This window comes from Hippocampus bargibanti, linkage group LG14 (assembly GCF_051943395.1).
Source record: "Hippocampus bargibanti isolate YZ-2025 linkage group LG14, ASM5194339v1, whole genome shotgun sequence".
NCBI lineage: Eukaryota > Metazoa > Chordata > Actinopteri > Syngnathiformes > Syngnathidae > Hippocampus > Hippocampus bargibanti.
The window spans coordinates 789,754-815,153 of NC_142747.1; the positions used below are offsets into that span (position 1 = coordinate 789,754).

Sequence of the window (25,400 nt, forward strand, 5' to 3'; positions counted from 1 at the left end):
TAAATATATGTTTCAGAGATTTTAAAGCACTCTTAACCTCTCCAAAGGTTGGTGGAAGGTCAAGGTCTTGGATAGTCAGGCGATCAGGGAACTCCTCTAGAACTAAAGGGTCTGTTGGGGAAGGCTGGTTGAGTAAACATTCAAAGTGTTCTGTCATGAAACGTCTTTAAAACATGGTTTGAAGTCTCTCAGAGCAATTTGCCCGTGAGGACCTTATTTTAGGTCCCCACGGGTACACGAGTCCCCACCGGGCTACATGCAGTCAGGTTGAGGTCCCCACCGGCGAGCACAAACGAGAACACACACACACACACGTTGCTCAACTTTGCTGCTACAGGTTGCAAATTTCTCCATTGTGGGACAAATAAATGTTCTTGGTTTTATGGAGTCTTCCCACGCCATCGAATACTTGCGCCCATACATTTTCACAGCTTATGCAGAACCACTCTGATAGATTGGTGAGTCTATTATTTTGAAGATCCAGCATGGATGTAGTATTTCATTATTGACGTGAGCTCGATCGCCTCCGACCAATTCCTCTGAAGAAGACTTCCGGTGGTGTTTTAATGGAGGTGGAATGGTAAATTGTACAGAAATAGACAAATACTACCCCCTTTTGTCCGCTCCCATCGATTCAGGACAGATTTCCATGCACTTTTGACGTTAACAGACCCATCGCCATACGCGGATTTAGCAACGCAAAGGCTGCGGTGTCTTTCCGCCCGGCCATGGCGGCTCACAAACCAGCGGAATGGGTCCAGGCCGTGATTACGAGATTTGATGAACAGGTAAGGTTGATTTATATGATAGGATAAGACACGCTGCATCTTTTGGGTTGTGAACTGCGCAATCGTACGAACGTTGAGGGTTGTAATCCTCAGTCTGGTGTCAAGAAGTGTCTGATGGAATTGCTATACCGACTGCAAAACCGTGAGACGTTTGTAGCTAGCGTCATCCCACCATCTATCGTCACGTCTGTCGTTTCTTGTCATTTCTCCCGAGACGTCAACCTGTCATCAGCAAAAAAACAAAACAAAACTTAAATCTATGCGTCAGGTCTACGTCTCCATTCACCCAAAGACATGTAACCTGTGCTTCACAGCGCTTGCTCAGCAATTGTTAGCAGGCCTACCTCTACGTTGTAAACAAATACGATGTGACAGGACTTCTTTTGCTTTCGGCTTTTCCCTTCAGGCGTCGCCACAGCGAATCAGTGTCCCTCATCTTCAGAGGTTTGATTCGCATGTTTGTTTTGGCCAAGCTTTTACGTCGGATTCCCTACCTGACGCAACCCTCTTTGGTTATCCGTGATTGGGACCCGCACAATAAGACACAGGCTTGTGTCCCCTGGTGGCTACAGAACAAGCAACTGTATGAACTTAATAAAGATGAAGATGCTCGATAAAAGGCCCCCCAAACACAAAATGGCCATCGTTACAGCAACATTCAAATAAAGTCAAACTACTCACCAGTTGATGACACTGCTCTGATCTTACCGTGAAATGGACATCTCTTTCCCTCCGTTGACGCGAGCAGAATACTGACGATCTTAGATTTGCTGAACCCAAACTCAAATGTGTATTGTTCCGAATTAGATGCTGACGTTTTGCAGTTTGTGTACAGTGCAACGATACCAGATTTTTTTTCTTTGCAAAGTATAAGAGCAACCTGCAACGTAATCCATTGCAGCACTATCGTATCGGTAGTAGTCGTCAGTGTGGGCGGTAGATACGAGTTTGTATTACCCATGAAATGGAAATATAAATGGATATCCGACGAGTCGTTTGTGTTATTGCCTGCCACTAAAAACTTTAATCAACTTTGTTGAGATTTAAGGAGTTTTGGCACCTCACTTTAGCTGCCACTGATTACGGATTGTAGTTTGGTTTAGACGGATTACAGCTTTTAGGATAATATGGCTTTGGGGTTATTGCAATTTTATGGTCATTGCTACCATAATTATTCAGTAAATCCCTTCGTGCGGTTTTCTTATGTTTTTGGAAGCATCGTGTCCATATTTTAAATGGACATATGTTTAGATATTCTCCATATGAAGTGAAATGGCACCTCACTGTAATTAGTGGAGGAAGTTGGATGCGTAATTTCCCATCTGACTTTTCTTGCAAGGCACAAGATGCATTTTATCCTTGTTTGAATAACTGGGACCTGAAAGTTAAATCCAATCAGTTACAGCTACCGTGAAGCTCAAGATAAAGTTTGTTTTCGATTATTTTATACATTGTAAGAATGAAAATTGTAAAGAGCAGTACATTGGGGAGACTAAACAAATTCTAAAAACTTAAACTACCAGTAAGACTTTAGTTTGCTGATGAAGTTTCTTGGATAAGAAACATCCGACACCTTCAAAGAAGTACAGATGAGGGCTGAAGAAACCTTTTCATCGATGGACCACTCCTGTATGACTGAGAGCTTACACAGACGTAATACCGTATGTATTTGAGTATAACGCGCACACGTGGATAACGCGCACCCCTAATTTTCAATTAAAAATCAATATTAAATTTTGTTTCATTTTTTTCTCGGCTCAGACCAAGCATTGTGATAAAAATCATTTATTGACATGCAAACACTGAATGACAATGTAAACACTGAATCGAAACTCTGGATATTGGTAATTGCAAAACAGCAATGCTTAACTCAAGTTTCTGTGTGGGCTAGGCGAGCAACAATTAAAAAAAAAGGAATGCGTGTGATCGGGTCTTTCCGAGAATCGAAACTGAAGGGACTATGGAGAATAGCCATGGAAATGCTGCCCCCTCCTGGAAGGGATGAAGCATTAAATATATCTGAGAATTATTTCCCAGGCCTCGTTTATAACGCGCACCCAAACTTTGACTTCTTTTTTTAGGTAGAAAATTTTGCGCATTGTACTCAAATGAATACGCTTTATAAAATTCATTTTTTTTCTCTCAGTTTAACTGTTTGAAGACAATTACCACTATGACTACGGTGATCACTTTCCAATATGATGATTTGTCATAGAGATTTAGAGTTTTATTGAAGCAAAAAGGGACATTTGCTGCTGACTTCATTACAGTTTTTAATTCATTCAATCCCATCCATTTTTCCGGAAGAAATAGCCCTTCAATGCAAGCCATGTCACATGATTTTGATTGCTCTACAGACTACAATTGTTCATAGTTAATATGCATTTTATTGTATTTCAGGTGTATTTTGATACTGTTATTCAATTAAAAAAAAGAATAATTCAGAGCACCACCATGAAACAATTCAGAGCACCACAATAACTTAAAAAATAATCAGGACATTGCAAAACTTGGCAAATAAGTATTAAATAAAAATAAATAAAATTGAGCACCAGAATTAAGTCAGCGGAATGCGATATTTGCAAAGGAGGGGTCCTGCCAACTTCATGTTACTATAAAAATACATTAAATAAAAATATATGACGTCTTCAACATCCTACTATGAAGTGCACTATTGTGATAAAAATAGTACATGTTTAATAAAAATGTGTCCAACTTCTTATTTTCTGGGATTTGCATCACTGCATTTTTATATCCCAGCTCCAAACTGTGGACAAAGCAGTGGACAGCCTGTAAAAGTGGTTGTTACTCCTTTAACTTGGCCTCATCATCACTGCTGCACCATCGCTACCAAATCCAACTAGCCGACCCATCCATTCCTGTTTTTCTTGGCCTGTGAGTTTGCATATGGATTTTTCTATTGCTGATGTGACATAGTCAGCATCATCCCTCTCAACTGCTTCCATGCTGGAAAATCTTACATTGACTTCACCTGCCACAGCCCACCTGACATATACAATCTCTTCCTCTGTTACTGAAGAATCTGCTACCGTCACACATGATACTGATGTACTTAGTATTGCGTACTGATTCTCCAATTTTCAATTGCTCACATTCAGCAATACAGTGTGAAAAATGTTTTGGCATATTTGTCATTAGGTTTTCCCCATGTCCAGACCTTTCATTTCATCTAACTCACACTGTCACACAAAATCCGTGAAAGGCCGTGCATGCTTCGCATTTCCATGACATGTTCAAAACATGATCATAACCCTTGTCACGGTTTGCGAGGTGGTGATGGCGGGTGCGGATCCCAAAAAGCAGGCAGGAGGGAGCAGGTGGTTGTTTGACAAGTTGTATTAAATTAAAGTCAGCAGGAACAAAATGTAAAACATCAAAATCATCTGAATGAAAAAAATACAAAGTAGCAAAAGAAGACCGAAAGCAAAAGTCCGCCAAGGTTAAACAAACACATACACAATGCATGCAGCAAACAAGCAGCAAACAATGAACCGACACCGGATGGTCGTGCCGGGTGTCCTTTTAAGTGTCAGTGATTAAAACGACCAGCACCTGCGAGGCTGCAGACAGGGCTGACGTCGCTACCCGTTGGTCGCCAATCTGATCGGGACGACCAGCACCTGTGCAGGTGCAGGCGTGGCCGACAGCGCCCCCCGTTGGTCTCCAACCATATCATGACAACCCTGTGTTACCTTGTTAAGCGTTTGGATCATAGTTTCGGCGGGGCGATAATAGCTGTATGGGCAGTCTCTATACAACCACTGCTCGACGGTGATTTTCACTGCCCTCGTGTGCGACGACACTTTCATACTTGAAATTGCCACTGGCGTCTACAGACGCGAATTTCTTCGTCAAATTGTGTTTTTTTTTGTGGAACACAGGGTACAAAACCCGAGTCGGGCGGTCGCATGGTAATGAAGCCAGGGCCGTGTTCCCATGCAGACTTGTAAAGCCTTTGGCGTTTTTCTGTCTCGTATTCCTTGTCAGCAACCCTTTTCTCTTCTTCCGACCGAAGTCACTTTTTCCCTGCTTCAAGTGGCGGCTTAACAAGTTTCAGAAAATTCCACATTACAAAGCTGTTTTGACAGTTGAAGGTGTAAACAAGAAAGACACGTATTTATATGGATGATAATATGGTATGGAGTATTGAAATCTGGTTGTCATATCACGTGCGAGTACGCAAGACTCAACAAGCTGCGTCATATACATGCGCGGTGACAATACATTCAACGGCACATTTATGATTTGTTCACATGGAGGTTCGGTTGACGCTGTGTTCATATTTTCAACTTAAAAATAAAATATAGAATAAACTTTAACATTCTTCTTTATACATTTAAAGCTTATCCATAACCTTGCTCCCCCATACCTATCTGACCTTCTTCAAATTTCTATTCCCTCTCGTTCCCTCAGATGCTCTTCCTCCCTCAACCTCTGAGTGTGTTTTCAAACAAGATCGATAATTAAATGTTTGGTTGATTGTAGAGTTACATACATGATATTTTCATGATTGACAAATTTAAATCTGGGTATATCTTTGAAATTAATCAACATCTATATGGTGCTTTTAGCCCAATTTTAAGTAGCTGTAAAGTTAAAAATCAATTGGCTTCAGCGGTGATTTGCCCCCCTGACCTGGCCATGTCTTTGTCCTGGACCGACCGGGGCCTGCGGCCCCTGGCATATTACTGGGCTTTAGTGGTTTCAGAAGTTGGCAGTTATGCAATGGTGGTACTTAAAAAAATCCATCCATCCATCATTTATTTGGCCTCATCACAAAGCCCCACATTTGTGACCCCTCTGAGCTGCTCCGGACAACAGGAATAAATAGTGGTCAGACGTTTCAAAGAGAGATCTACCATTTGAAAACATCTCTAAATCCACACTGGACATTAAATGTGGAAATACAAAATTTGGTGGCAAATTGTTCTTCAAAGATGCTGTTTTTTTAAATGTGATGGTGGAAACCTTGAGAATTGAAGTTAATGCCATCTTCTTGTCTTGACTGTTTTTTCCTTCCTTGCAGCTTCCAATCAAAGTTGGACACCAGAACACTCACACGAAAATCAGCACAGAGCACAACAAGGAATGCTTGATCAACATTTCAAAGTACAAGTTCTCACTCGTCATTAGTGGCCTCACGACTATCCTAAAAAATGTCAATAACATGGTAAGTTGTTTTCCTTAAAGATATGAATCCAGTCATATCAAATCAACCAACCCAAATGAAGGGCCTCAACAAGATATCAAGACTATCAAATTGTAAACATTCATTTCGAACTTACAAAAAAAATGTAACAAGAAGTAACTAAAGAAGTCAGATTTTTTTTAAGACGCCACCACTGCAGTATTAATGTGTATGAACAAATAAAGCATATGGCAGGGTGCCCAGAGATGAACTGTGGTATTGCATAAGGATGTCTGGAGTGACAGAAAAGTATGTCAGAGCGGTGCAGGACATGTATCATGACTGTAAGACAGTTGTGACGGGTGCTGTTGGTGTGACAGAAGAATTAATGGTGGAGGTAGGACTCCACCAGGGGTCAGCTCTAAGCCCCTTAATGTTCGCTATGGTGATGGACAGGCTGACAGACTGAATCTCCTTGGACAATGATGTTTGCAGATGACATTGTGATCTGTAGCGAGAGCAGAGAAAATGTGGAGTAGAAACTAGAGAGGTGCAGGCTTGCCCTTGAAAGAAGAGGAATGAAGGTCAGTCGCAGCAAGATCAAATGTATGTGTGTGAATGAGAGGGACCCAAGTACGAGATTGAGGTTATAGGCAGAAGAAATAAAGAAGGTGGAGTACTTGGGGTCAACTGTCCAGAGCAGGGGTGCTCATTACGTCGATCGCGATCTACTGGTCGATCGCAGCGTGACAGTAAAAAAAAAAACATTTGTCAGCCTATCAAACGTCCCGTCACTTGATTGACATACAGGGCAACCATTCAGATGACAACTGAATTTTTACCTTTAAGTCGCCGTGCATGCGTTAAACAACGGCGCTAAACGCAGCAAAATTTACAAGCTAGTCAGCGAATTACCTCAGATTTTAAGCCCTTGCTAAAACACATGGTGATCAAAATGAGTGAGAAAGCGGGACCAAGTAAGGGGGCAAAACATATTACTTTCATACGGAATGGGAAAATGTGGAGCGCCATTTTCGGACTGTTGATGGAAAATACGACATTGACTTCACGCCGAAAAGCCAGCTGAGAAAGAGAACGGTGGACGAACTAAAATCCCAGTTGTCCGGACAGCAGTCATTTTTCACTCAACATACTTCAAAAGCGAAAGTCGCCACCGAAGCATCTTTCCGGGTGAGTCACGCCATCGTTAAAAACAATAAGTCCTTCCAAGATGGAGAGATGGTAAAAGAAGCATTCGTTGAAGCAGCTGACTCCTTGTTCAGAGACTTGGACAGTTCTGTTACTTACTCACACAGGAAAAGTACCCCACCTTGAGGAAATGTGCTACCTCCTTGACTGCATTATTCGGCTCCACTTATTTATGTGAGTCAGCCTTTTCCTACATGAAGATCATTAAGTCCAAATAGCGTTCCACCATGAATGATGAACATTTGGAAATGTGCTTGAGGCTGGCTGTCAGCAGCTACTGTCCGGACTATGCATCCCTGGCTGATTCAATTCAGTGCAAGTCATCAAAGTAAACTCAGGTAATTACAAAAAAATGTTAATAGTTATTTATTATGTTATGTATATGTAGTTATTATGTGTGTTGTGCAATATTGGCTTATTCATTGATGCAAGGTACATCAACATACATTGTACATACAAAGAATCCTTAAAACATTTGAAAATAATTATGTTTTGCATTTTTGTCGTGGGTAGATCATTTTGACTTGGTACTTTTTGTAAGTAGCTCGTATGCTGAAAAAGTGTGAGCACCCCTGGTCCAGAGCAATAGAGAGTTGGGAAAAGAGGTGAAGTAGTGCGGACAAGCAGGCTGCAACGGCTGGAGAAAAATGTCAGGTGTGATGTGTGATAGAAGAGTTTCAGCTCAGCATTCAACACCATCATCCCCCAACAGCTCACCGACAAACTGAGCAAACTGGGGATCAGCATCTTCCTGTGCAACTGGCTGCTTCCTGACAGGCACCATCACGCTGAACACGGCCCCCCAGCACCATCAAGCTGAACACGGGCCCCCCAGTGGTGTGTGCTGAGCCCCCTCCTCTTCACCCTGCTCACACGACTGCTCACCATCATCACCCAGCTCCACCCTCTTCATAAAGTTTGCGGATGCGGATGTTCTCATCAACAACGATGAGGAGACAGCCGACAGGGACGAGGTCAGCCGCCTGGCCACGTGGTGCAAGGACAACAATCTCCGTCTGAATGTGGAGAAGACGAAGGAGATTGTTGTGGACTTCAGGAGAGTGCGCCCCCAGCATGCTCCACTCACCATCGATGGTGCTGCAGTGGAGAGAGTGAGCAGTGTGAGAGGATGCACAAAACCGGGTTAGATGGAGGACAAGATACCAGCAGCAAGTTCCTGGGAGTCCACATATCCGAAGACTTGACCTGGAGCCACAACACGGCATCCCTGGCCAAGAGATCCCACCAGCGCCTGTACTTCCTCCGCAGGCTAAAAAGATTTAGAGCCCGACCCCCATCACGACCTCCTTCTACCGCGGTACCATCGAGAGCATCCTGACCAGCTGTATCACCGTGTGGTACGGCGCCTGCACCGTGTCTTGCCGTAAGACTCTGCAGGGGATCGCCTCCTTCAGGACATTTACAACACCTGCCTCACCCGCAGAGCCATCAGGATGGCTGGCGATCCCACCCACGCCTCCCACAGCCTCTTCAGCCTGCTACCATCGGGTAAGAGACTGCGGAGTCTCCGAGCCAAGACGAGCAGGCTCAAGGACAGTTTCTGCCACTAGGCAGTCCGGAGACTCAACTCCCTCCCGGCCCTGCCCACCCTGCCCCTTCCCACTGCCACACTCACCGAACTCTGAGGTCACGCTACACGCTGTACTATCATCCTGAACTCTATTTTTTGTTCCTTCTCATTTTTTTCTGCAAGACCTCACTTCAACCCTTTCTTGTTGTTTGTTTTTGCATTAGTACATTACGTCACTTTACATACGTTACTAACACACTTTACAGACGTCAGTACCTCACTTTACATACGTCACTACCTCACTTTACATTGGATTGGATTTGGATTTGCCTTTATTAGTCTGGCGGTGGAGAAATTTACATTTCACAGCAGCAAAGACATGAAAGGAATGAAAGTAGAAAAACAACATACAGGAGCTGCTGGAAAGGCAGCCACTCTCGCGGCACCGTCTTGAAGTCAGAAGAACAATATATATATACTATATATATAAACATACGACACTACCTCACTTTACATTCAAAAATTACATGTATTGTCGGTTGTCAATTGTATGTCTTTTTTAGCCATGTTATAAGTGCCTTGCACGCTGGGCCAGAGTGGACATTAATTTCATCTGTGCTGTATATCATACATATTAGCGTATTTCTTCTGTGTAATCTCTGTCGTACAGGAGTCCGACACCTTCAAAGAAGTACAGATTACGTCTGAAGAACCCTTTTCATCGATATTAGCATATTTGACAATAAAGCTGACTTTGACTTTGGAAAGGTGTATAAAACTGTGGTCAGACCAGCCCTTGTGTTTGGACTGGGGACAGTGCCACTGAAGAAAAGACAGGAAGCAGAGCTGGAGGTAGCAGAGATGAAGATGTTGAGGTTTTCTTTGGAAGTGACCAGGTTGGATAGGATCAGAAATGACTATATTAGAGGGACAACTCATATTCAATGTTTTGGAGAGAAAGTCAGAGAGACCAGACTCAGATTGTTTTGACATGTCCAGAGGTGAGAGAGTGAAATTATTGGGAGTAGGATACTGAGCCATGAACTGCCAGGCAGGAGGCCGAAAGGAAGGTCAAAAAGAAGGTTTATGCATGTTGTTAAAGAGGACATTCCGGTAGCTGGTGTGAGAGAAGAGGATGCACAGAACAATGTTAGATGGATGACACTGATTCGATGTTGCGACGACCCCTGAAGGGAAAAGCCGAAAAGAGGTATATGGAGCAGATTTTATCTGCTTGTTGAACTCCGCAACCACTGAGATTAATATGGTAATTCTCTGCATGGAAAATCCACCGCCTCTGTTTTAGAAATATCAGGCACACTGTTTCTCTTTGACCTTTCTATTTTATTTTTGTTGTGGTAATGATATATAGACCATAATCAGTAATAACACGCTGATTCTTCAGAGTCTACTTTGTGCCCATTCCTGATTACTGACTGTCTTTATTCCATAGCGAATATTTGGAGAAGCATCGGAGAAAAACCTCTACCTCTCACAGCTTATAATCCTGGATACATTGGAAAAGTGCCTGGCTGGGGTGAGTTCCTTTTCACATCAAGTATTGCCATTTTCTCTACATTTAGAAACTTTTAAGTCCATACAAATAAAAATAATTTTTAGCTGTTCAGCTGTCAATGGTTAATTAGTCCTCTACTTTTCCTGTGATCTCAACAGCAATATTTAGTTTTTCGCATCAGGCAAAGATTTCATGGAAATCATTTCCTGTTTGCTCTGTCTCCACACACTATTTCCTGATAATTGTCTCACACTGTGATAACACACTTAACAGAGTATAAATTAATTACAAGATACCAGCAGAAGACCTCTTCTTGTTCTTTTTCCTTTCGGCTTTTCCCTTCAGGGGTCCCCACAGCGAATCAATGTCCTCCATCTAACCCGGTTTTGTGCATCCTCTTCTCTCACACCAGCTACCTTCATGTCCTTTTTGACCACATCCATAAACCTCCTCTTGGGTCTTCCTCTCGGTCTCCTGCCTGGCAGTTCAAGGCTCAGCATCCTTCTCCCGATATAGTCGCTCTCTCTCCTCTGGACATGTCCAAACCATCTCAGTCTGGCCTGTCTGACTTTCTCTCCAAAGCCTCTAATATGAGTTGTCCCTCTAATGTACTCCTTCCTGATCCTATCCAACCTGGTCACTCCCAAAGAAAACCTCAAAATCTTCATCCATGCTACCCCCAGCTCTGCTTCCTGTCTTTTCTTCAGTGGCACCGTCTCCAGTCCAAACATCATGGCTGATCTCACCACTGTTTTATACACTTTTCCTTTCATCCTAGCTGAAACCCTTCTATCACACATCACACCTGACATTTTTCTCCAGCCGCTCCAGCCTGCCTGGACACGCTTCTTCACCTCTTTTCCACACTCTCCATTGCTCTGGACAGTTGACCCCGAGTACTTAAAATCCTCCACCTTCTTTATCTCTTCTCCCTGTAGCATCACTCTTGCACTTGGATCCCTCTCATTCACACACATATATTCCGTCTTGCTGCGCCTGATCTTCATTTCTCTCCTTTCCAGGGCATATCTCTAGTTTCTCCGCCACCTGTTCCCCGTTCTCGCTACAGATCACAATGTCATCTGCAAACATCATGGTCCAAGGAGATTCTTGTCTAACATTGTCTGTCAGCCTGTCCATCACCATAGCAAACAAGAAGGGGATCAGAGCTGACCCCTGGTGGAGTCCCACCTCCACCTTGAATTCCTCTGTCACACCGACTGCACACCTCACAACTGTCTTACAGTCATGATACATGTCTTGCACCGCTCTGACATACTTTTCCGTCACTCCAGACTTCCTCATGCAATACCACAGCTCTTCTCTGGGCACCCTGTCGTACGCTTCCTCCAGATCTACAAAGACACAATGCAATTCCTTCTGACCTTGTCTATACTTCTCTATCAGCATTCTTAAAGCAAACACTGCATCTGCCGTACTCTTTTTTGACATGAAGCCATACTGCTCCTCACAAATATTCACTTCTGCCCCTAGTCTTGCTTCAACTACTCTATTCCAGAGTGTCATTGTATGGCTCATCAACTTTATTCCTCTGTAGTTAGTACATCTCTGCACATCCAATCCAATCTCCTTTTATTTTAAAAATGGACATGAGTACACTTCGTCTCCATTCTTCAGGCATCTGTTCACCATCTAAGATCTTGTTGAATAACCCAGTCAGGAACACCACCGCCACCTCTCCAAGACACTCCCATACCTCGATTGGTAACTCATCAGACCCGAGTGCCTTTACCCCCCTTCATCCTCTTCAGCGCCCTCCTCACTTCATCCTTGCTCATGTTTGCTACGTCTTGGTCCACAACAGTCACATATTCTACTCTTTGCTCCTTCTCATTTTCCTCATTCATCAATTCTTCAAAGTACTCTTTCCATTTTCCATCAAAGTACTCTTTTCATCTTGCCATCACACAATTGGCACCTGTTAATGCATTGCCACCTCTTGCCCACCCAGTGCTTGTCTTACCTCCTTCCGAAATGTCATGCAACACTCTTCCTTTTTCAACTTCCACCATTTTGTCCTCACTTCAGCCTTTGGTTTCTTCATCTGTTGCGTCACACGAGTGTATGATTTTGAAGTGCGTCTTTCAACACTTTCATGTCTTTCAATTCCTTGATCTCCTTGATGTGCGTATCACCCTGACGCATAGCACACGCTTGCAAATTGTATATTGCTCATGCCGGGCGTCGGACGGACATCACGGCACGACTTGCTCGACTCCACGCCGCGATCAAGCCCTGCGCGTCACCTGCCTGGGAGATCTGACAACGAACCTACTTACAAATAAAGAGAAACATCAAACTCTTTATTGGCGAGCTAGCCAGGAGCATTTTTTTTCCTCCTCAGCCCAATCAACTCTCCAAATGGAAACACCCAGATTTCCCAGCCGCCTGTGAACCCGGCATCTTCACAGCAAGACCCCTCGAGCCGAGCTCCCGATGGGCCGCCACCACCCGTGGGCGCCCCGACCCCACCGTGAAACCTACCGCACCCTGATGGCCAACATCGTCCAATTCGCCTGGCGACTCTGCAACTCGCTGCATCGTATATGTCCGCGATCGCACATCGTCGGACATCGTTTATGTCCACGACAAACTCTTTACATCTTCTTCACTGCCAGCGTCATCCTACACACCACCAACCTATGCTGTCTGGCTACACTCTCACCAACCACTACTTTGCAGTCACTGATTTCCTTTAATGGTGCCGTTGACACAAAATGTAGTCGACCTGTGTACTTCTGCCTCCACTCTTATATGTCACCCTATGTTCCTGTCTCTTCTGAAAGAAAGTATTCACAATAGCCATTCCATTCTCTTAGCAAAGTCAACCACCCTCTGTCCTTCAGCGTTCCTCATCTGGAGTCCAAACCTGCCCATCACCTCCTCATCATCTTTGTTTCCTGCGCCAACATGTCCATTGAAGTCTCCACCAATGACAACCCTCTCACTTCTCGGGGACAACCCTCTCACTTCTCGGGATGTTCTGTATGACTTCATCAAAGTCCAACCGAAATTTCTCCTTCTCTGCCAGCTCGCGTCCTACTTGTGGGGCATACCCACAAACAACATTGAACATCACACCTTCAATTTCTAGCTTCAGACACATCATTCAATCTGATACTCTTTTTACTTCTAAGACATTCCTAACAAACTCCTCTTTTAAGATAACCCCAACTCCATTTCTCTTTCTGTCTTCACCATGATAGAATATCTTAAACCCTGACCCTAAGCTTCTAGCCTTGCTCCCTTTCCACCTGGTCTCCTGGACACACAGTATGTCTACCTTCCTTCTCTGCATCATGTCAACCAGCTCTCTACCTTTACCTGTCATTGTTCCTACATTCAAAGTTCCTACTCTTAGTTCTCCTGCCTGGCAGTTCAAGGCTCAGCATCCTTCTCCCGATATAGTCGCTCTCTCTCCTCTGGACATGTCCAAACCATCTCAGTCTGGCCTGTCTGACTTTCTCTCCAAAGCCTCTAATATGAGTTGTCCCTCTAATGTACTCCTTCCTGATCCTATCCAACCTGGTCACTCCCAAAGAAAACCTCAAAATCTTCATCCATGCTACCCCCAGCTCTGCTTCCTGTCTTTTCTTCAGTGGCACCGTCTCCAGTCCAAACATCATGGCTGATCTCACCACTGTTTTATACACTTTTCCTTTCATCCTAGCTGAAACCCTTCTATCACACATCACACCTGACATTTTTCTCCAGCCGCTCCAGCCTGCCTGGACACGCTTCTTCACCTCTTTTCCACACTCTCCATTGCTCTGGACAGTTGACCCCGAGTACTTAAAATCCTCCACCTTCTTTATCTCTTCTCCCTGTAGCATCACTCTTGCACTTGGATCCCTCTCATTCACACACATATATTCCGTCTTGCTGCGCCTGATCTTCATTTCTCTCCTTTCCAGGGCATATCTCTAGTTTCTCCGCCACCTGTTCCCCGTTCTCGCTACAGATCACAATGTCATCTGCAAACATCATGGTCCAAGGAGATTCTTGTCTAACATTGTCTGTCAGCCTGTCCATCACCATAGCAAACAAGAAGGGGATCAGAGCTGACCCCTGGTGGAGTCCCACCTCCACCTTGAATTCCTCTGTCACACCGACTGCACACCTCACAACTGTCTTACAGTCATGATACAAGTCTTGCACCGCTCTGACATACTTTTCCGTCACTCCAGACTTCCTCATGCAATACCACAGCTCTTCTCTGGGCACCCTGTCGTACGCTTCCTCCAGATCTACAAAGACACAATGCAATTCCTTCTGACCTTGTCTATACTTCTCTATCAGCATTCTTAAAGCAAACACTGCATCTGCCGTACTCTTTTTTTGACATGAAGCCATACTGCTCCTCACAAATATTCACTTCTGCCCCTAGTCTTGCTTCAACTACTCTATCCCAGAGTGTCATTGTATGGCTCATCAACTCTATTCCTCTGTAGTTAGTACCACTCTGCACATCTCCTTTGTTCTTAAAAATGGGCACGAGTACACTTCGTCTCCATTCTTCAGGCATCTGTTCACCATCTAAGATCTTGTTGAATAACCCAGTCAGGAACACCACCGCCACCTCTCCAAGACACTTCCATACCTCGATTGGTAAATCATCAGGCCCGAGTGCCTTTCCCCCCTTCATCCTCTTCAGCGCCCTCCTCACTTCATCCTTGCTCATGTTTGCTACGTCTTGGTCCACAACAGTCACATATTCTACTCTTTGCTCCTTCTCATTTTCCTCATTCATCAATTCTTCAAAGTACTCTTTCCATTTTCCATCAAAGTACTCTTTTCATCTTGCCATCACACAATTGGCACCTGTTAATGCATTGCCACCTCTTGCCCACCCAGTGCTTGTCTTACCTCCTTCCGAAATGTCATGCAACACTCTTCCTTTTTCAACTTCCACCATTTTGTCCTCACTTCAGCCTTTGGTTTCTTCATCTGTTGCGTCACACGAGTGTATGATTTTGAAGTGCGTCTTTCAACACTTTCATGTCTTTCAATTCCTTGATCTCCTTGATGTGCGTATCACCCTGACGCATAGCACACGCTTGCAAATTGTATATTGCTCATGCCGGGCGTCGGACGGACATCACGGCACGACTTGCTCGACTCCACGCCGCGATCAAGCCCTGCGCGTCACCTGCCTGGGAGATCTGACAACGAACCTACTTACAAATAAAGAGAAACATCAAACTCTTTATTGGCGAGCTAGCCAGGAGCATTTTTTTTCCTCCTCAGCCCAATCAACTCTCCAAATGGAAACACCCAGATTTCCCAGCCGCCTGTGAACCCGGCATCTTCACAGCAAGACCCCTCGAGCCGAGCTCCCGATGGGCCGCCACCACCCGTGGGCGCCCCGACCCCACCGTGAAACCTACCGCACCCTGATGGCCAACATCGTCCAATTCGCCTGGCGACTCTGCAACTCGCTGCATCGTATATGTCCGCGATCGCACATCGTCGGACATCGTTTATGTCCACGACAAACTCTTTACATCTTCTTCACTGCCAGCGTCATCCTACACACCACCAACCTATGCTGTCTGGCTACACTCTCACCAACCACTACTTTGCAGTCACTGATTTCCTTTAATGGTGCCGTTGACACAAAATGTAGTCGACCTGTGTACTTCTGCCTCCACTCTTATATGTCACCCTATGTTCCTGTCTCTTCTGAAAGAAAGTATTCACAATAGCCATTCCATTCTCTTAGCAAAGTCAACCACCCTCTGTCCTTCAGCGTTCCTCATCTGGAGTCCAAACCTGCCCATCACCTCCTCATCATCTTTGTTTCCTGCGCCAACATGTCCATTGAAGTCTCCACCAATGACAACCCTCTCACTTCTCGGGGACAACCCTCTCACTTCTCGGGATGTTCTGTATGACTTCATCAAAGTCCAACCGAAATTTCTCCTTCTCTGCCAGCTCGCGTCCTACTTGTGGGGCATACCCACAAACAACATTGAACATCACACCTTCAATTTCTAGCTTCAGACACATCATTCAATCTGATACTCTTTTTACTTCTAAGACATTCCTAACAAACTCCTCTTTTAAGATAACCCCAACTCCATTTCTCTTTCTGTCTTCACCATGATAGAATATCTTAAACCCTGACCCTAAGCTTCTAGCCTTGCTCCCTTTCCACCTGGTCTCCTGGACACACAGTATGTCTACCTTCCTTCTCTGCATCATGTCAACCAGCTCTCTACCTTTACCTGTCATTGTTCCTACATTCAAAGTTCCTACTCTTAGTTCTATACTCTTGGCGTTCCATTTCTCTCTTTTCCTCCGGGCACACCTCCCTCCTCTCCTTCATCGACCAACAGTAGTCCATTTTCCACTAGCACCCTGAAGGTCAACAGTACCGATGGCGGCCGTTGTTAACCCGGGCCTCGACCGATCCGGTATGGGATTCAGAGGTTTGATTCGCATATTTGTTTTGGCAAAAATTTTCGGATGCCCTTCCTGACACAACCCTCTGTATTTATCCGGGCTTGGGACCGGCGCAATAAGACACTGGCTTGTGCCCCCTTGTGGCTACATTAGATACCAGCAGAATACCAATTGAGGAAAAAAAGATGAATATCAATTCATCAATTTTCTGGTCTGCTTATCCTCATGAGGGTCCAAGTAGTGGTTGAGTCTATCCCAGCTGTCTTCAGGCAGTCGGCAGGGGAAGCCCTGAAGTGATTGTCTGCCACTCAAAGAGCACAAATGGACAAAAAAAGAATGTCGCTCACAATCACATCCAGGGGTAGTTTAAAGCAGGGATGTCCAGCTCAAGGCCTGGAAGGGCCGCCACCCTGCCTGATTGCCATCTCTTCCAGCTGCAACAGACCTGATTTTAATGAGCAGCTCATCGGCCTCATCTGCAGCAGTATTCAAATGATCCTGAAGATTTGAATCAGGTGTGTTGCTTCTGGGAGATCTGGAAAATAGGCAGGGCCGCGGCCCACAAGGACCAACTTTGGACACCCCTGACGATTTAAAGGGTTCAGTGAGCCCAAGGTACATGCTTTTGGAATGTGGGAGGAAACCAAAGCACCTGGAGAAAACTTGCGGAGGCACAGAGAGAACATGCAAATTCCACAAAGGAAGGCTGTAGCCTGAATCAAACCCTTCACCTCTGCAGTGTGAGGCCGACAGGCTTACCAATCGACCACTGAACAGCGCTATCTCAAAAATGTACTCATTTATTAGAGTTTACATCTACTAATTTAATTCATAAATGATAGATTTTGCAAGTAGATGACGATCGCCATAACTCCCCATCCACCTACACTTCTAAATGTACTGAACTGACTACATATTTTTTTTTTTTCAGAACGAAGCCAAGTCTCTATTCTTGAGTTTCAGGTCTTTGCTCAATTAATACACGATTTTGACATTTAGTTTATTTGCAGAACACAATTTTTAAATATCTCAATATGGTGCAAGTTTTGTCAGGCTGTGCACAAATTGGCAGTGACCCAAAATTGAGGCTGTTCCGTATAATACAGGGTGCTGAATAAAATGTTGTTTGAGTGTGTCTGTACATGTGCGTGCGCGTGATGTTAGTGGGAAAGACATGGACAGGTGTACTCACTCATTCCTGTACTGCATTCTCAGCAATCCAAAGACTCCCTGCGTCTGGATGAGACAATGCTCGTCAAACAACTATTGCCTGAGATTTGCCATTTCATCCACACGTACCGTGAGGGCCATCAGCATGCAGCTGAACTCCGAGCTTCAGCATCAGCTGTTCTATTTTCACTTAGCTGCAACAATTTCAATGCTGTTTTCAGCCGAATTTCCACCAGGTACATTCTTTTTGTCAGATTTTCTCTCTTGTTTCAGTGTAAATTGGTAATTCATGGCATTCAGCTGTCCTCATCTTGGCTCATTGGACCATAGTGGCCATACCATGAGTGTCTTTTTTCAGTGAACATCCGCTATGTCAGGTTCATCTGATCCAGTATATAAATGTGGACTTTTAAAGGACAACCGACACAATTTTTTTGTTTCCTAACTGACATCAAAAAAATATTTTCTAGCATCTAAAATACCCAAAACATCCTGGCTGATATTTTTAGTCAAATGCAAAACACCAATCAAAATGACTTAAAATATGTTAAATTTGCAAAAAATTGAGCTGCGAATTGGGCATTTTCAGAAAGTCCCGCCCCGAGTTTGTGACGTCACGCCAAGACATCTTGCCTTGCTCGAGAATCAAAACAATGATTCGGAGGAAATACTTTCTTGTTCCGCATCCAGTTATGAATATGATTCAAATAGTTCTGAAGAGGAAAGCATAAATGTTTGCAATCGATTAAAGACGTTCTTCCGGGTCATTTTGAGCCATCAAGACTGATGTGTAGCACCCCGAGAAAATGCAGAAGATGGCGCCAGAGCGTCGTTGATTAGTTGTCCTGGTGCAACACACGATTCACCATCGCGTTATTTATGTATTCTCCTTCTAATTTCGCCATCAACACGGATCAACACGAAGTCTTCAGACCAAACAGTACCGCAAAATGCATTGAGTGTCCTTTCTCGGTCAGGGGCGTTCCTTCTGTGACGCGACGTCAGGACTCGTCACCAACTCAAAAACAAGACTTCCTTAATATTCAGCGCAAGTCTTAAAATGTAAAATACAGTGAGACCTCAACTTACGAACTTAATTGGTTCCCAGACAGAGTGTGTAAGGCGAAAAGTGTGTATCTCAAAAAATAATCCCATAGGAAACCATTAAAATGGGAATAATCCGTTCCCGGGTTTCCGTAAAATATACTTTTCAACTAAATAAGCCTTAAAACTACACACAACATACCATATTATTGTATGTATAATAAATGTGCTATTGTATTGTAATGAAAGAAATACACTGCACTGTATAATAACGTCACATTATTTACATTTGTGATGGTCATTGATGGCTTGATGGAATGGCGTTGGAGGTCTGAGGTCAAAGGGAATTACTGTTTGGAAAGAGAGGCACATTACATGAGGACTGTAATTAAAGAAATAAACTGTGCTGTAAAATAAAGTTTTATTTACCTTTTCGATGGTCGTTGATGGCTTATGGAAGGAGAGTCACCTTCCATAAGGACTGTTGGCAACTTAACCTCTGGTGCTGTTCGGTCGTGTGCTTCCGCCGAAGATCACTCTGCCAGCCGTGGTGGGTGTGTATTATGAAAATAGTGCTTATTATAAGGTTTAATTTTCATAAATTTGATGTTTGTAAGACAAAAAGTTTGTAAGTTGAGGTCTCACTGTATAACTATATGCGGTGGAATCTTTCACTTTCTCAGCAGCTTTCAAAACTCTGAAGTACACTTTTGAGTCAGGGTGTAGTCCGAAGCAGGCTTCTGATTGGCCGCCGGTGCCGAGTATGCAAATTGCCAAACAAACGTTCGAAGACGCGAAAAATTATGACACATAATGTTTGTTAAATCCTCTCGCAAATTGCCAAACGAACATTCGTTTGGCAATTTGCATACTCGGCACCGGCAGCCAATCAGAAGCATGCTTCGGACTACACCCTGACTCAAAAGTGTACTTCAGAGTTTTGAAACCCGCTGAAAAAGTGGAGTCAACGTGGCTCGTACTGATTTGTTACCCGCTTACTACGCCAAAAAGCAAATGGCACACGAGGGTGCAAAATGACGCAATCCCGGAAGATGACATAAATTTACTGGACGCAGGGAAAATACCTCGGACCGGATACATTCGCGCATCGGAGGAAGAGTTCAGGTACGGTGGCGAGGTGATCGCGAACCGTATAAATGCCCCGTGTCCGTGATTAGAGAATGACAGCGGGTGGAGAACGGCCGGGAGAGGCAGGCCCCCCCCCCCCCCCCCTGTCAACTCGCAAGTGACAGGAGCAAAGAGGTGGCTTCGGTGTTCGAAAAAAATCGCTTTTCGAACAGGGTCCTGGAACGAATTATGGTCGAGAACCGAGGTACCACTGTACAGCAAAATACATTGATGTGATGGAAGGACTGCTACAATGCGTCTTTTTTTCGGTCAGGGGCGTTCCTTTGGTGACGTCACGTATGGACTCGTCACCAACTCAAAAACAAAGACTTCCTGAATATTCAGCGCGAGTCTTAAAACGTAAAATATAGCTATGTGCGGTGGGTTCTTATTAAAATATGCTCAGTAGAAGTCATGTGAAGGCATTTTACAAATTATGGACACAACTTGTCCGGAGACATCGGTTGTCCTTTAAGGGTTTATGCAGTAAACTTATTATTATTATTATTATTATTATTATTATTATTATTATTATTATTATTCGTAGTAGTAGTAGTAGTAGTTTTATTCATAATAATACAGGCCAAACGAACGTTCGTTTGGCAATTTTCATACTCGGCACGGCAGCCAATCAGAAGCCTGTTTTGTGCTTCGGACTATACCGTGACTGAAAAGTGTACTTGAAAGTTTTGAAAGCCACTTACAAAGAAGTGTCCACGTGGCTTGTAGCGGTTTGCTTGTAGCTTTTGCTTTATTGAATAAAACGAACGTTTAATTAGAAAAAAATAATTGTGTTTTTTTTTTTCTCCTTGAAGAAGTTGCTGGCCACCCGGGAAGTTTTGAAAGTTGTACGCTCGACGTAAAAGTCGTACGCCCCGGGCCTCCGGGCAGACGTTATCTCAAACACTGATAGAATTTTAAAATATGCATCTGCCTTAGGTGCTCCGTTGGATTACATGCTTGTAAACCTTTACTCAACAGTATCCTCATCATGACAGAAATTACTTTCAATAAAGACCCAATTTGTAGATCTGTGCAGCTTGTCTGATCATACCATCTTAACTTTTTTCATGGTTGTTTTGTGTGTGCGCACGTGATTGTGTCTTTTACTCAGGCTGCAGGAACTGACAGTGTGCCTGGAAGACAATGTGGACGTTCATGACATCGAGCTGATGCAGTACATTAATGTGGACTGTTCCAAGCTAAAAAGGCTTCTCCAAGGTTTTACACTTTAGGTTTTAAGGTGAAATATTTGCATGATTGATCTCATGATTGTTTTCCAACATGTCTATTTTCTTGTAGAAACTGTTCTGAAGTTTAAAACGCTGAAAAAGCCTGCACAACTAGCAGTCATTAACAGTTTAGAAAAGGTAGGTTATTCCTTTGTGTTCTGTTGAGCTATTATATCCATATAATAGTTTATTTTGGTTAATGAATGCAAATGCCCTTGTGTTTTGTAGCAATGTGAACATATTGTATTTCTATTTTGACACATTAAATCAATACTTAACACTTGTGGCCGAGAAGCGAACAGTCACAAGGACCCAGCCTGGGACTGCAACTCAACAAAACCACGGTCCATAATTTCATTTTTGCTCTTGTGGGAATTCTGTTCCTACACCGGCAGGCAACCAATATGTAACACCTGTTCCTGACATGTGAAACTACTTCAGGAACTCATTATAACAGTCATGGTGGTAATTTACTATGACAATATGTAACCATTGGCTCAGCTTTCTTTTCCTATGTGGGGATGCTCTTGCACTCTTTGTGCTCATTGTGTTCATCTGCGAATGGAGACCACTACTGCTTTCCTTCCTCCTTTAGTAAGATTGACATTTAATATTGCTGAACGAGAAAATCTATTTAAATTGCAATACTTTAGGACAGTTATTGGATTGCAATGAGTTCATAGCAAAGCTCAACGACATCGCAATTGAAAATAGATTATTTTAGTCAAGGTTTCTATTTAGACACTAAATCCGCTGAAAATTGTAATAGGTAGTTTCATTTTAGTTGGCAAGTGCCCATGGTATAAGCAGGTTAATGAGCTCGGAGGTGTACAAATATTCAGGGATTATGATTCACAATTATCAGGTAGCGTAATCTTCTGCATATTTTTTCGTTGCTCCCCATCGTCCAATTATTCATTAATTCATTTTCAGAACACTTTTATCCTCACGGCGGTTGCGGTGGCGGCTGGAGCCTATCCCAGCTGTCTTCGAGCGCTAGGTGGGGGACACCGTGAACCGGTTTTCAGACAATCACAGGGCACACAGAAACAAAAAACCGTTCACTGTCTCACTCGCATCTAGTGACAATTTGGAGTGTTCAATAGGCCTGCCGTGCATATTTTTGGAATGTGGGAGTAAACTAGAGGATCCAGGAAAACTCACGCAGGCCCGGGGAGAACATGCAAACTCCACACGTGAAGGCTGTCCAGAGTTGAAATCGAACCTATGCCATGTGAAGTCAGCTTTCTAACCACTCGACGACCGGGCCGCCCATTGTAAAATTACTCCCTGAAAATTGGAGATTAGATGAGCCTTTACTTGTCTCACAGTGGATAAATTTACATTTCTCAGCAGCAAAAATGAAATACAGGAGCTGCTGTAAAGGCTGCCACTCTTGCGACGCCATCTTGAAGTCAAACCTGACCTATATGTATCTGATCGTTTATGATTCTTGACAGAACTCCTTATCATTTTCTTCAATGTCTCAAATGATGTGATATTTGAAACCAAAAGTCCGTAAATTAGGGTCTGGAAAAACTGTCGAATTTTGAAATGTCAAATGTGTCAGAACTACCAACCATGATGAAATGGTTGCCCAAAGAATCCTTCAGAAGAAAAATTACACACTGAGTAAATTAACTGATCCTGGCTAAAGTGCACACTCTGCTTTAATTTTTTTCTTGACAGGCATTTTGGAACTGGGTTGAAAATTACCCAGATGAATTCACCATGCTCTACCAACGACCTCAAGCAGATATGGCAGGTACAAAAAAGAGAGTATTATTATTGTCCGTACCGCTTCATCCTCATTAGAGTCTCAGGGGGTGCTGGAGCCTATCTCAGCTGTCTTCGGGCACGAGGCCGGAGACACCCTGAATTGGTTGCCAGCCAATCGCAAGGCACACAAAGACGTACAACAGTCACTCTCACACTCACACCTAGGGACAATTTGGAGTGGTCAATCTGCCTGCCATGCATGTTTTTGGAGTGTGAGAGGAAACCGGAGGACCCAGAGAAAACCCAAGATATCCATCAAAACTCTCGTTTAAAGTTTGCCACAAGCCACCCGGGAGACACACCAAACGTGGAAGAAGGTGCTCTGGTCAGATGAAACCAAAATTGAACTTTTTGGCCACAATGCAAAACGATATGTTTGGCGTAAAAGCAACACAGCTCATCACCCTGAACACACCATCCCCACTGTCAAACATGGTGGTGGCAGCATCATGGTTTGGGCCTGCATTTCTTCAGCAGGGACAGGGAAGAGGGAAGAAGTTAAAATTGACAGGAAGATGGATGCAGCCAAATACAGGAACATTCTGGAAGAAAACCTGTTGGTATCTGCACAAGACCTGAGACTGGGATGGAGATTTATCTTCCAACAGGACAATGATCCAAAACATAAAGCCAAATCTAGACTGGAATGGTTCAAAAATAAACGTATCCAGGTGTTAGAATGGCCAAGTCAAAGTCCAGACCTGAATCCAATTGAGAATCTGAAGACTGCTCTTCACAAAAACTCTCCATCCAACCTCACGGAGCTCGAGCTGTTTTGCAAGGAAGAATAGGCAAGAATGTCAGTCTCTCGATGTGCAAAACTGATAGAAACATACCCCAAGCGAATTCAGGTCCTTGCAGCTGTAATTGGAGCAAAAGGTGGCGCTACAAAGTATTAAAGCAAGGGGGGGGCGAATAATATTGCACGCCCCGCTTTTCAGTTCTTTGTTAAAAAAAGTTTAAATTATCTAATAAATGTTGTTACACTTCACGATTGTGTCCCACTTGTTGATTCATGACAAAAAAATACATTGTATATCTTTATGTTGAAGCCTGAAATGTGGCAAAAGGTTGCAAGATTCAACGAGGCCGAAAACTTTTGCAAGGCACTGTATGTGTTCTACATACTTGGCAATGAAGATGATTTTTCGACCACAACTGTGTGTGTGTGTGCGCGTGTGCGTGTGTGTGTGTGTGTGTGCGTGTGCGTGTGTGTGTGTGTGTGTGTGTGTGTGTGTAGTATCAGCAAAAAATGGAGGCACTATACAGTGCTATTAGGGATTCTGTATAGATAGTTAATGGCTTGGGGTAAGAAACTGTTTAAACGTCTGCAGGATTTGGTGCCTATGGATCGGTAGCACCTGCCTGAGGGGAGGAGCTGCAAAAGGTGGTGGGCAGGGTGCGGAGGGTCCGGTGGGATTCTTGCTTTGTGCACGTCCTCGAGAGTGGGCGGTGCCAATGATTTTTTCCGCCGTCCTAACTGTCCGTTGAAGTCCATTTTTGTGGCGGCCCCGAACCAAACGGTGATGGAAGAACACCGGATGGATTCGATGACAGCCGTGTAGAAATGTTGCAGGTCCTCCTGTGGCAGGCCATGCTTCTTTAGCAGCCTCAGGAAGTACATTCTCTGTTGGGCCTTTCTCAGGGTGGAGTTGTTGTTGATACATACACTTGTGACGACCAAAAATGCTCTCTTAAGTTTCCATTTATTTCTACGACTCAGATTTGTGTATGATGGAGTCAGCGGAACAGATACTTTTATGTCACAAAAAAACATTCATGAAGTTTGGTTCACAGAAAAAGTGATCAAACCTGCAGCGTCAAAATTGTACATACAGCACTACAAATTAGCAATTTTAGGAAGTTGTGTAAGCGAAATGAGCTTCGTATCATAGCCTCTTAACTTCTTGTGAGTGATTATGAGTGACAACAGTTGCTGACTTCTCTGAGGCCATTTAAATAGGGGTCATTAGATGCAAACGCCCACAAACGCTAGAATGGGAAAGTCAAAGAAGCTCAGCATGGATCTGAAATAGCGAATCATTGACTTGAACAAGTCAGGAAATTCACTTGGAGCCATTTCAAAGCAGCTGCAGGTCCCAAGAGCAACATTTGTTTGTCAGTATAAAGTGTGTGGCAATGTTTTGTCACTGCCACAATCAGGAAGAAAATGCAAGGATGACACCCAGCTCTATCTCTCCAGCAAACCCGACACCTCTCTTCCAACTTCTTCCCTTTCACTTTGCCTCTCTGAAATTAAATCCTGGTTTACCCACAACTTCCTCAAACTTAACAGCGAAAAAAACTGAAATTCTCGTTGGTACAAAATCCATCTTGAGCAAAGCTAACGGTTCCTCTCTCACTATTGACAATTCGACCTTTTCTCCTTCCTATCAGGTCAAAAGCTTCGGTGTCATCCTTGACAGCG

The 25,400-nt window shown here is 43.8% G+C and overlaps 1 protein-coding gene across 5 annotated transcripts in view; it reads left to right on the forward strand.

The window, feature by feature from the left end:
• The window catches only part of nf1a (neurofibromin 1a), a 92,817-nt gene continuing 67,417 nt past the window's right edge, over positions 1–25,400 (forward strand). Inside the window, exons 1-8 of one of the 5 annotated variants that reach the window (XM_089013177.1) lie at positions 1–580; positions 671–788; positions 5,836–5,979; positions 10,131–10,214; positions 17,835–18,025; positions 21,076–21,182; positions 21,264–21,331; positions 22,883–22,958. In XM_089013177.1, the coding sequence (XP_088869303.1) occupies positions 729–788; positions 5,836–5,979; positions 10,131–10,214; positions 17,835–18,025; positions 21,076–21,182; positions 21,264–21,331; positions 22,883–22,958 (730 nt within the window). In that variant the 5' untranslated portion in view covers positions 1–580; positions 671–728. Of the gene's footprint in view, positions 789–5,835; positions 7,485–9,628; positions 9,945–10,130; positions 10,215–17,834; positions 18,026–21,075; positions 21,183–21,263; positions 21,332–22,882; positions 22,959–25,400 lie in introns of those variants that run through there. The other 4 variants (XM_089013178.1, XM_089013179.1, XM_089013181.1 and 1 more) reach the window with 4 other exon arrangements.